Source organism: Buteo buteo, chromosome 22 (assembly GCF_964188355.1).
Source record: "Buteo buteo chromosome 22, bButBut1.hap1.1, whole genome shotgun sequence".
NCBI lineage: Eukaryota > Metazoa > Chordata > Aves > Accipitriformes > Accipitridae > Buteo > Buteo buteo.
In genome coordinates, this window is record NC_134192.1 from 17,401,228 (window position 1) to 17,412,844 (window position 11,617).

Genomic DNA, 11,617 nt, shown 5'->3' on the forward strand with positions numbered 1-11,617 from the left:
CTGTGCTGGCATCTAGCCGCTGCAGGTACACTTCTTAATGAGAACTTAATTAGGAATCAAGGGGTTCGCTGGTGAAGGAAGGACACAGATGCTGACTTCTTTCAATAAAGCAGTGGCTGAGACGTTGCATGCCCATGCTGTGGATGGAGGGGCCGGGGCTGTGTACAGAGTGGGGGCGAAGGCACAGCCCCCTTCCTCCACCCAGCAACACTTGAAAATTAAATGCGGTTTTTTTTCATCTGGGGACCTGCTTGGAACCCAGCACACTGACAGGCAGCCTGGCCTGACCTGACCTGCTCAAAGGGTGTGTGGCAAACATGAGAGGGTTTCATCCAGGAGAAACCAAGCATTGGAGTTCATTCCTGGGTTCTTCTAAACCTTTCTTTTTCTCATTTGGGCTGATGTCAATTCGAAATGCAAATGCAACCTTGAAGCAGGAAGTAGGAGTATTTTTTCTTTGAAGTGTCTACATAAAATATTTCTGTTTTATTAAAATACACCCTCTTTTTTTTCCTCCAGAAACATTTGCCGTGTTGGACCCAAACTCAGGAGTGTTTTGCTGCCTGTCCCCTTCCCTTTTCCATTACACTTACTATTTGCTGGGGGAAAAAAATGCCCTTTCTGTTGTGCTGCCTTGGTCGTCCCTTTCCACCATGGCCGCAGCGTGGGTCGATCAGCAGCTGCTGCCTCTTGCCTTCCCCCTGCCTGCACTTCTGCCAGCTCCAGCATCCTCTCCGATGCCTCGGGGTGGGCTTTGCCCCACCACGATACGAAGGTGCAGGCCATTGCTTTTGGGATTTGGTCCAGGCCATGGTGCGGTGCATCGATGCTTCTCACGAGCCATGGCTTTGCTTACAGAGGGGAGAGGGAAACCTTCTTCCCCCGAGGCTGAAGCTGCCCCTCCACGCCTGGGGGCTCTTGCTTGCGGAGGAGAAGGGAACTGATCCCCTTGGCTTTAATATTTCTATTATACAGCCTAGATTAATTTTGATTTTCTCTTCTGACTCCTTTGTTGTGTTTATTTCAAGGGATTTCTGTCACCTCCCTTCTATACTTCAATGTGCCTGAAAAATTTCTGTCAGGAGTGATTGTGTATGACTTCAAGAAAGTGCAATTTTTAAGACTTGAATTCACTTTAAAATCCCCACTGCTTTCTATTCTTTTTTTTTTTCCTCCAAATTAACGCATCTCCACGCTGAAGCTTCCCCACCTGACAATGCTGTGTATGTTATTACTGCCACAAGACCTTTCCACCACTGGGTTTCTCTCTCTTCCATTTCTTGCTATGAATATGAGATTTGCAGGGAATTGCTGTGTGCTGAATATTTGCATCATGGCCCGGGATGCTTTGAGTAAGACTTCAGCGAGCTGAAAGAGACTTGAGATCAATCCAAAATACTCTGGAGAAAACTCCCTAAAGTCGTAGGCAAATATTTCCAAACATGAATATTTCCACCCTGGCAATTCTCTTTAAATATATTATTGTGACAGACAGCTAGACAGACAGGCAGACACTTACGGACGGCTGACATTAGCATGTAGCTTCTGCTGTCACCCGCAGACGGGCTGCGTGGCTGGAATGATGATGTTTCTGTCCTGACTTTGGGGAGTTTCACATATTAGACAGTACTAAAAGAATTTTTAATTGGACTCATTTTACTTTTTTTTTAATCAGAAATGAGACAATGCGCACGAACCCCTGTGGTTACTGTAGTCTCAATCAGCTGCCAAATAATATTATAGAAGTTGTGATTGGATTAATGAAAAGCTTGTAACAAAATTATGGTTGTGAGGAAATTATCCTATTGGGGGCTTTAATTTAAACTGGTGGGACAAAATTAGTCCTAAATTAAAGAAAACAACTAATTGTCTAGATATTGCTTCGTTGATAAACTCACCAGTAGGATCCCACTCCCAGAGTGTCACTCTGCTGTTCATAGGGTTTTTCAGGGAAAATGCACTGGGTAGCCTTGTTCCACTCCCTTTTTGCTTTTTCCACAGGTGTCCCAGCCTGCGAGCTCCTCCTTGGCCCCACTCCTGATGGCACCGAGCCCTGGAGGTCCCAGAGGGAAGGATGGTTTGGGCCAGCCCAGGGGTACCCCATGCTTTCATAGGGATCCCAACCCCTCAGCTGGGGTGATCCAGCACCCGCATGGGCTTCCATTGCTGGGACATATAGATAAGGTGAGGACTCATTCCCTGTGTCCCATCTAGTGGTTTGCTTCGGTGCTCGCGATGGAGCAGCCTAAGCCGTGTTCTCCAGCAACTTCTGATTCCTGCCCCGTGCCATGGTTTTGGGAATCGGCTGGTTGCCTGCAGGGTGCTGGCCCTTTCCCTCGGTGCTGTCCTCTTCCAGCTGTCCCGGCAAAGCAGGACCCCCGGCTCATGGCCATTGCTCATTTCAGGGCAGAAAAGAGTATTCAAAGTCCTGAGGGTCCCCAGGGTGTGGGAGAGGACAGCTAGAGACACTGTTCTACAGAAAGAGCTTTTTTCTTCTGCTGGAATCAAAAAACAGCCACAGATCTGTAAATGCAGAGCCACGGCTGTGCCTCGTGCTGGGGAAAGGATAAATTCTCAGCTAACAGTTTTGTCCGCATTCCATTCAGTAACAAAGCTCAGTTTTCCCCATAGCTGGGAAACCCTGAGTTTGCCTTTTAATAACCACAGAGGTGCTGGAGGCAGCAGAACGCATGGGACACCTGGGGTGTTTTTCATCACATTGTCCTGCTGATCTGGACATGGTAAGAAGGTTTTGTGGAACACAGCATTAACGTGCTGTAGGCAGCTCCCGTGCTGCAAGGGTATTGGGAAGTGATAAGTGGGATGTGGCAGGTACATTGGGCACCAATTGCATCCTATCAGAAAAAATCCCGAAAAGGAGGGGACCCCCATCAGGGCTGACAGGAGACCCCCCTCCCTGATGCAGATGACCTGCAAAGCTGAGCCACTTTGAGACAGGACTCCTGGCACCAGTAAAGGGTGTTGGTAAGCAGATGTTAATCCCCCTGTACTTGGGGGCCAGTTAGACTGAGTTTTCCCTCTGTTTCTGAAGCCCCATTAGATCCTAGCATTTTGCCGGTGGGTTAGGCTGCATTGCCGGATCGGTTTTCTAAGAAAAAAGCTCCATTTCCTTCAGAAATTTTCCCTCTCCTTTAGGAAAATGTTTCTGTTGCTTCCCTCTGTCATTGGCCCTCAAGTGGTAAATCCCAGGCAAATAAATCTGTATTTAAAGCAATAAATTCAGTGCCTTTCCTCTGAGGCTTTATTTTCTCATTTAGTGACCTCTTGTTCCCCATGTCTTTGACACTTCTCCGATGTGCATTAAGCAAATATGCAATCATCCTTTCATTCTCTATCTTTGCTTTCATTATGATTTTTTACACTTCATTACATTTCCCTCTATAATTGCAACTCTTTGTTGTCCCAAAGTTTTATGGCTCTTTCCTCTCTTCTCTCACTTCTTGTGTTTCTTTGTTATTCACGTTAGCTTTTCTTGACACTGTGTTCCTAGTACATTTTCTAGATGTCAAGCAAACTCTTAGGCCTAAACTCATTTATCTTTGAACACTTTCCATTTCCACTTCAGTGCTCTACCCCAATGAATTCCATCCAGAACTTCCTTTTCTTCTAAAATTGGCTGTGCTGCTTTTATTCAGCGTTCTTCCCTTTTTAGGCCTAATTATAAATCCGATTGTTCGGTCCTGAATGCTTCCACGAGCTCCATTCATTTCCGAGCGCGGTTCTGCCATAACTGCCGGGGGAAGTTGCGTGACTGCCCTTTCAAAATCCTAATATGATCTAGATGAGAAAGAGCGGTGTTATTTCAAACTTAAATTAAACCCTAGCGCGAGATCAGGCTGTTAAATCCCTCTGCTCTCCTATCGCCGCATTTACCCACCCTAGAAAGTTTAGAGGAGAGCGAGGATGCTCTGCGGTGGGTTCGTGGGTTTATGGGGTTTTCCCAGCCCCTCGCAGCGAGCGGCGGAGCTGCCGGGAAAGCCGGTGTGCATCGCCGTGCCTCCCGCCGGCATCAAGTGCAGGGGTCTCTTGAACTCCCACTGTTCCGGCAGAAGCAGTTCAAAGTGGCAAATGGCCGATTCCCACAAACATACACCGCCGCTTTCCTTAGGAATTTTTACTGCCTGCTCGAATAATTGGATGTTAATTTGTAAGCAGAAAGTGCCACTCTTACTGCCTTAATTTTGAGCATCTTTGGGGTAAGTGACCAAGGGGAAACGCTAGGGTTTTTGCCGCAGCTCTCCACCTGGGGATTGCTGAGCTGTTTTGGCTGAACTTTGGCTCTGCAACTGGGCAGGGGCTGTGTGGGGAAAAACCACCTGCGGTTTGTGAAGCTTACCCTGCTCCCAGGCTCTACGTGGAGCTCATCTGCTTAGTCTCAAGGCAAACCATGCCCACTGCTCCACAACCAAATGCCTAAGTCCAAGCCAGAGTCTTAGAGTCAGACTTTAGGAAAAGCTAAATGACGTGATGGGTTTGATGTATCTACAGATACGTCTGGCAGTGTTTGCCTTTAGGTATGTCCAGGTGTTAAGACTGCTTAGGTAGCTTTGGCTGGGTTGAATGTTCTCAGGTGGGGAACGCGCAGGGCTGGGAGCACAGTCTGAAAGAGAGAACAAATAGGAACCTGATGCTCTTCCTGTGGAAATGTTTGCAGGGTTTGCTAAGATTTCAAATGGGCAAGGCAACACGCTTCTTTCTCCTCCAGAATTGCCCTTGGAGGGAGGTGATGACAAAGAGAATCACTCTTGTCCACTTACTGATTTAACCTGATTTCTTCCTGTTCTTTGAGCATCTGGAAAAAACATGAGTAATATGATGACAAAGTTCATCCTTTGCTCTGAGTTGAAGAGGAGAATGTCAGTGACTCTGCAGACCTGGGGCACTGTCATCCCCACCTAGTGTGGGGGCTGCTCTGCTCTCTAGGCATTGTTTTCTCTTGAAAGCCCAAGAAAAAGCAACCACTTCTTCCCGGCCTGTCTTCTTGTGACCTTTCAGACTGGTGCTCAAGCAGTGTCAGCAAGCCCAGATGATGTGTGGTGATGGTCCTGCAGGAACGTGAGCAATAGGACTGCACCCTGAAGTGTATATATAGGTATGGTTGTGCATGGTGCACCAAGCACACCATTGAGCATTGGTGGTTTTGAGTCCTATCCATGGTGCAGGATCACCGGTGCGGCTGCAGGCAGATAAACCGGTTGGGATCTATTTCCCACCTGGAAAAAAGAGTGGATATTGCTGGCTGTATGTATGTATGGTGATATTTCTGTATGATGCTTAATCTGCTGAAGGCTTTAAGATGCCTCATGAGTTGCTCTGTGTTCAACTCAGTGATTCAAGGAGGACTTGCCCTTGTCCAGCTTTGCCAGTGCAGAGCAGAACCGTCACGGTTGGAGAGGGAACAGACGCTATCAAGATGCACAAACACCCACTTCAGGGGTTGCCACATGTCGCTCTGGGTTGATGCCACGTAGCACACAGCAATGGAGGGCTCAAGAATAAAGCCCCTTCGGCCTCAGAGGAACACCGTCACCTACCTCATGGTTCATTGCATTGGGGTCCTGCTCTTTGTGGAGACAGTGGAAGAGGGGTTCAGCCTCCCCAGGCGTCTTACAAATTCACTGGCCTTAGAGCCTGAGCCCTTTCAAAATCTGTACATTGATTTGTTAAAAGTTTTGATGTTTTTTTAAGAACTTACTTTAAGTGAAGCTGCTTGAAATGGTGGCCTTCACCATGAATTGATTGGTTATGATGTGGGAACTGTCCCCAGGGGGTGCAGGGGCATGGTGGGGGTATTCAGCTTGTGTCTGAAATTTTTATCCTAGTTTGCAGAACCATTAGTTTTTTGGAAGCTTTAACACATCCATGTGTATGGTCAGGTTTATTTCTCTCTTAAAATATCTGACAGAGAGAGAAATAGAAAGACCCCTTGCAGCAACTTCTCTGTATCAGACCAGTCACAGGAGATAACCTGAAAAAAAATCAGCTATCATATACCATATCATGTAAATAAATACATCTTGCAGTTTTTCTAAGCATCTACAGTCAGCTGTATATGCCGGATGGATATGACTGGATTATTATAGTCTGTCATTTCAGCATGAATTCAGACACTATTTTAAGTGAGTACTATTTAATAGGCTGGAAGAAGCCTTTGGAGCTGTTATTATCTCTCATGTAAATGCATGTTAAAGCAATTTGAACAGGCATATCATCTTCCTGATGTACTGTATCGCTCTTGTGGAAAGGCTGAGGGTTTTGTACTGTGCCATACCGGAGCTACCACCCTCTGGGACGACAAACTGGAGGAGTGCGGACCCCCAGGATGGCAAATGGAGGGATGTCAGGCTGCTACGAGGACCGGCCAAGCTGCCGCCTGGGCTGTGGCGACGTGCTTAAGGATGCAAAGCGAACAGCTTGGCTTGGGAGGACCGAGGTAAATAAGTTTAACACCAACTTTAGAGATGATATCAGCAAATCTGCACGGACTGACCGTATCAATCACTTCGTTGCAGCATGACACGGCTGTGCTGCCTGCGGGTTGCAGATGTGCTGGGAACCCGGGAGCCTGCTGGGGAGCGAAATGTTTCAAGGTCCAAAGAGCAACCTCTGGGAAACCGCTGGCTTTGGAGGGCCGGGAGCCGTGGGGAGAGACTGCACAGCATCACTGTTTATTCACAGACAGCAGAGAGTGAGTGGGTAGGAGGGATAAAATCCCACACAGCACAAAAAGCTGCTTGATGGGGATGCTGCTCTAAGAGACATCCGTGGCAGGAGAAAACAGGCCTTGAAATTGCCATAGGAGTAGGTCACGTTTGTGCTCGTCTTCCATCCCTGCCCCAGCCCAGGAGCCCCTGCACCGTGCCCGGCTCTGGCCGCAGCCGGCGGGCCGCCCTCAGAAGCAGGCAGCAGTCCCCAGCTGCCTCGTGATATTATTATTATTTTTTTATTCACCTCAATAAAAATCTGTGATTCATTAAGTGCTTGTCATGTTTTGATACGTGGATCAGGAACTGATCAATAGCCAGCCAAATTTAATAAAAAGGAGCTCTATTCTTGGGAAATGAGCTTGTTACCATGCCAACTATCGATCTTTCCTGACAGGCTCTGTAAGTCGCAAAATGGGGTCCTGATGGGTAGGTCGGTCTCCCTGCCTGCCTGCCTGCCAGGAACGATGCCGATTGCAACCTCTGTATTTAAAAGACTTTGGAGACAACCCTATTTTTTAATACTGCCTCTATGTAATTCTTTGGCAAAAGTTCTAGATTGCCTGGAGCTAGCAGAAATCATCCAAATGCTTTATTTTTTTTTTTTTTTACTGGCTCTAAGGTGGTGGAAATATAAGACAGAAGGGAGCAGAGCTCTGGTTCTGCACTGGAGCCTCCCGGGGTGAGGAGGGATGAAGCCCGACGCCAGCCCACGTGCCCACCTTGCTGATGCCCGACGTGCCAGCCATCGCCTGGTCCCTGCCCGACACCAACGCCGCAGCGTTTGTTCTTGCGATGTTGATGACTTAATGTGAGCCAGATGGTGTTAAAGGGCACCGGACCGATCCCCTGTCAGGTGGATTTCTCCAGCTGACCATGGTAAGCAGGACAGATTTGCATCCCAAGGGAAGAAAGATGCTCCGTGGAGTCCCACGGGTCGCAGAGTCACTCTGCTGAGCTTCCCACGCTGATCCGAAGTCCCTGAATTTGAAGCGTTGGCATTGCAGCCCTTCTCTGGCATGGGTGACACTGGAAGATTTGGGAGCAAGAACTGAATATGGATGAGGAGGAAGGGGTTTGTCAAATGGAAATAACGCAACCCTGAGGTTTTGATTTGCCTGATCTGTTTGCAATGTTCCTAGATTTTTGTTTGCGCTTTATTCTCCTTTTATTTCACAGAAAGAGGGTGGGCAGGGCTGTCTGAGGCTCTGCAGGGACCCGGGCCATGTCCTTACCCCTGCCAGGGGCTGCGTGGCAGGCTGGCACAAAGAGGGAGTGCTTTCCAAGTACAAAACACACCATGAGTTTTGGCCCAATCATTTTCCTTCAGGGCTTGGTCCAAAACACACCGGGATCAGCGGAGACAGATTTCAGCGGGCTCTGGCCCTTTCCCAGTCCAAACCATTTAAACACAGTGGCCCATGTCCTTCTCGAGGACAGCTGCTTAGGTCAGTGTTTGAGGTTTTAAGTATGGATGGTGAATTGTACTTGGGGCAGCAAAAACTTTATAGGCTTAGAAAATCCAATTCTGTGCTCAGTACAGTCCCTGAGACTTCCCTAGAATAGTTTATCCAGCCAAAAGTGAGACAAAGGTAGAATGTGATGTGAAAGATCTCACCAAAGTCACTAGGGGAGAGGGAGTGCGATGTAATTCCTTCATGGCTTTTCCAGATTGCGTACCGTAAAGCTTATTACAGTTTGATGTTGACATTAGCCCTGCTTTGGCGGGGGGGGTTGGACTCAAGACCTCCAGAGGTCCCTTCCAACCAATGTTTTTCCATGATTTCATCTCAGAGATGTGATGTGAGGTCTAACACCTAAATGAATATGTGACTGACTTTCTAGGGTGTTCAGACTTGGAGGGCAGTAACAGCTGACATCAAAACGTGAATATTTCTCAGAACTATTTGTGTATATGAGGTGCCAGAACGATCCTAGTCCCTCGGCTGCGCGAAACAGAGGTTATAGAACAGTGCTGTTTGCTGCAGTTATCAAAAAGGTTGCCAGCAGCAAGCCCCTGCCCTTGTGTCTGCTCTCAGCATTCCTCCTCCTCGGGCTCAGCTCATCCCAAACTTCCCGCTTCAAGTTTCCTTCTGTCAAAGATTTTTCTCTACAAAAATCAGCAGACATCTCCATAGGGTTCATTAACCTGAGTTATTTCATGGAGAGGTCCTTTAAAGGTGAAAGTCTTCAGTAAGGTTAATAACCCCCAGCCTCTCTCCGTCCCTGCAGTATTTTACAGTGGCGTGGCATGGCAGCGAGCGCTGAGCAGAGAGACAATGAAGTAGCTCTTTCAGTGAAACGTATACATGCCAAATTAAGCCTAAAATAAAACTCTTCTTAAAATCCAGTGAAGGTTGGTTTGGGGAACGGACTGTCAGATCAGAACCCCGCTGCCCGGGCAGAGCCTGGCAAGGTTTTAACGCAATACCGACTCCATATTCTGTTTTCTCTTGCAGTTTGCGCTGGAGCCTCGAAGACAAATGAGACCGGTCGGGTGCCAAGAGCAGTGCGATGCTGACGAGAGAGAGGGGCCCCTCCGAAAGCCGCAGGAGGAGGAAGGCCAGCAGCGTTGTCTGCAGGAGCCGAGATGCGGTTCCCGCTGCTGCTCCTGGGCACGCAGCCCTTGCCCCGCTCCGCCAGCCCAGCTTTCCCCTTTCCACCAGCAGACAGCGAAACAGCCCGGCAGGTTCAGGGGGAACGCAAGCGATGGGATAACCAACTTGGAAAACACCTCTTGCTTCGGAGAGAAAGCTGCCAAAAGAAAAGCCCAGCTCGCCAGCGTTATCTCTGCAGGCAGCTGCCTTCCCTGCCTGCCGGGAGCGAGAGGCTCCACGTTCAGCACGAACCCAAGCGAGGGGAGAGAGACCGAGCTCAGGGGTGCCAGAGGGTTTGTGTTTTCCCGTACTCAAGGAGCCTGCTCTGCAGTTTTTAAGATGGATCAGCAGCCTTACATCGCGTCGTGATTTGGCTGCAAGTTGAGCTGAATGTGTATTATCTCTGCAGGCTCATGGTATGCCTCTCCTCCCCGCCTAATGTATGAATATACAGCGAGAGTTTTACGGACAAGATAATGCGTTTTGGCTGTGTGAAATATTAGTGTTCTCCCTATAGGAGAAAAATCTAATTTTGCTGCGAGTTCCACAAAAACCAGACAGATCTCCATTTATATCCTGGATAATAAATCAAAGCAACATGAAGTCTCGTGCACAGAACTGAAGTGGTTTCTTAAAGCAAATTTGGCAGGAAATAAGTCATCATCTTAAAAAGCCAGTTCACTCTCCATATACAGTACGCCACCAACTCTTCGCTAAAAACTGCAAACAGGCACGAAAAGTCATTTTCTGAAAAATAGAGACAAATCTGTGAGCTCTAGCGATGCTCTGTGAGATAGGCCATATGATTCTCTTATCAAAATAACACATAACTTTGACAGAGAAATCACCCCATGAGTTCTCTTCAACTCCCAGGTTTGCAGTGTCCAGGTACTCAAATCACCTCAAATATCACAAGGGCCATTAGTTTGGCTTCATATAAAAATAAGGTCATGCTGGTATCACATCTTCCCTCTGTGCTTTTCCTCTTTCTTCTTGCCTCCTCAGCTAATGTTGTTATTTTTTTCTTAGGTTTTTTTTTTTCCAACCTTCCTTTCTAGTTTCTATTTCTATCGTGCAAACATGCCATGGCAAAGCGATGTAAGCAATGCATAATATATTTGCAGTAATGTATGATTCATTTACTAGCTTTCATAATTAATGTAGCTGTGTTTTACATACACAGTACTTCCTGCATGCATTTTATGATGTGAACACTCTTCAAAATCTAATAAAATGTAATCCATTAAAAACAATGGTACTATTCCTGTGATGAGATTTGTGTGCAGTTTTGCAGCAGCTGCAGAAAGAACTTGGTGCCAAGTTTATATTCTAAACACCAATTTTATGCTGCTATTTCATGCAGCTCCTAATTCTCAAGGTGGAAATTATTATGATGATATATATTATTATGGTGATACCACAGTTGGTCTGGGTATCATCTGCTTTCATGCCCTGAAAACTTTCCAACTGAAATAATTTTTCTATCTGCTGTCTGGAGTTCAATAACAAATATGAAATTATGCTGAATTTATGAAGAAACGTATAAGAACTGTACAGCAGCATCTGTAAAATATCAGCTAAATAATGCCAACATCTGCACCTCCAAAAAACTCATCCTTGCCTGGGGTTTGGTGGGGCTGAGCACACACGGCCTCACGGTCTGGGCCCCAAGACCCTGTTCCCAAAGATATTCATGCATCTAATTGCCATCAGTATCACCAAGAGTTAGGAACTGCCAAAGAGCTCAGGCCATGCGCTTTATTTACACATTATTCTCTTCCTAGTGAGGATTTGAAGACCCCAAATTATTTTGCACCCCACGGAGAAGAAAGCCGATGTAGCCATTTGTGTGTTGTTCCTTGACACGCTGTTCCAGGCGGATGGATTTGGGGGCTTTTAGTTCCCTATCTTCTTACTAAAAATGTGTGTAAAATAATTTCCAACAACAAAACCTGCACTTACAAACGACTCAATCTAACATGAATACATTGAAAATTCAAAATGGATATGAAAAATGGATACAATTTCCAGTCTAAGGCTAGAAATCCTGTTTCCATCTCTCCAGATATGAGGCTAAAATTTTGCCTGCTTTCCTCCAGCCAAATCATCATTAAAGCCAACGGGTGCAAACCATTCCGGCTCAGTGGTGGTGTGGGCTTGGGGGATTTACCTCTGCCGAGGCTCTGACCCCAGGCTTGGGCAAGGGCAGCCAAATCAGCCCTGTGCTGCTTGTGCATTAGCATTTCTCACCTGCACAGCACCTCGGTGCTGCCTTAGCTGTCAGCAGGTGAGGAG

The 11,617-nt window shown here is 47.1% G+C and overlaps 1 protein-coding gene across 1 annotated transcript in view; it reads left to right on the top strand.

Annotated features, from left to right (window-relative positions):
* Positions 1–10,575, top strand: part of LOC142043076 (uncharacterized) — a 55,697-nt gene extending 45,122 nt beyond the window's left edge. Inside the window, exons 3-4 of the mRNA XM_075053778.1 lie at positions 2,002–2,184; positions 9,185–10,575. Of these exons, the coding sequence (XP_074909879.1) occupies positions 2,041–2,184; positions 9,185–9,691 (651 nt within the window). The 5' untranslated portion in view covers positions 2,002–2,040 and the 3' untranslated portion in view covers positions 9,692–10,575. The remainder of the gene's footprint in view (positions 1–2,001; positions 2,185–9,184) is intronic.
* The last annotated feature ends 1,042 nt before the right edge of the window (positions 10,576–11,617 follow it).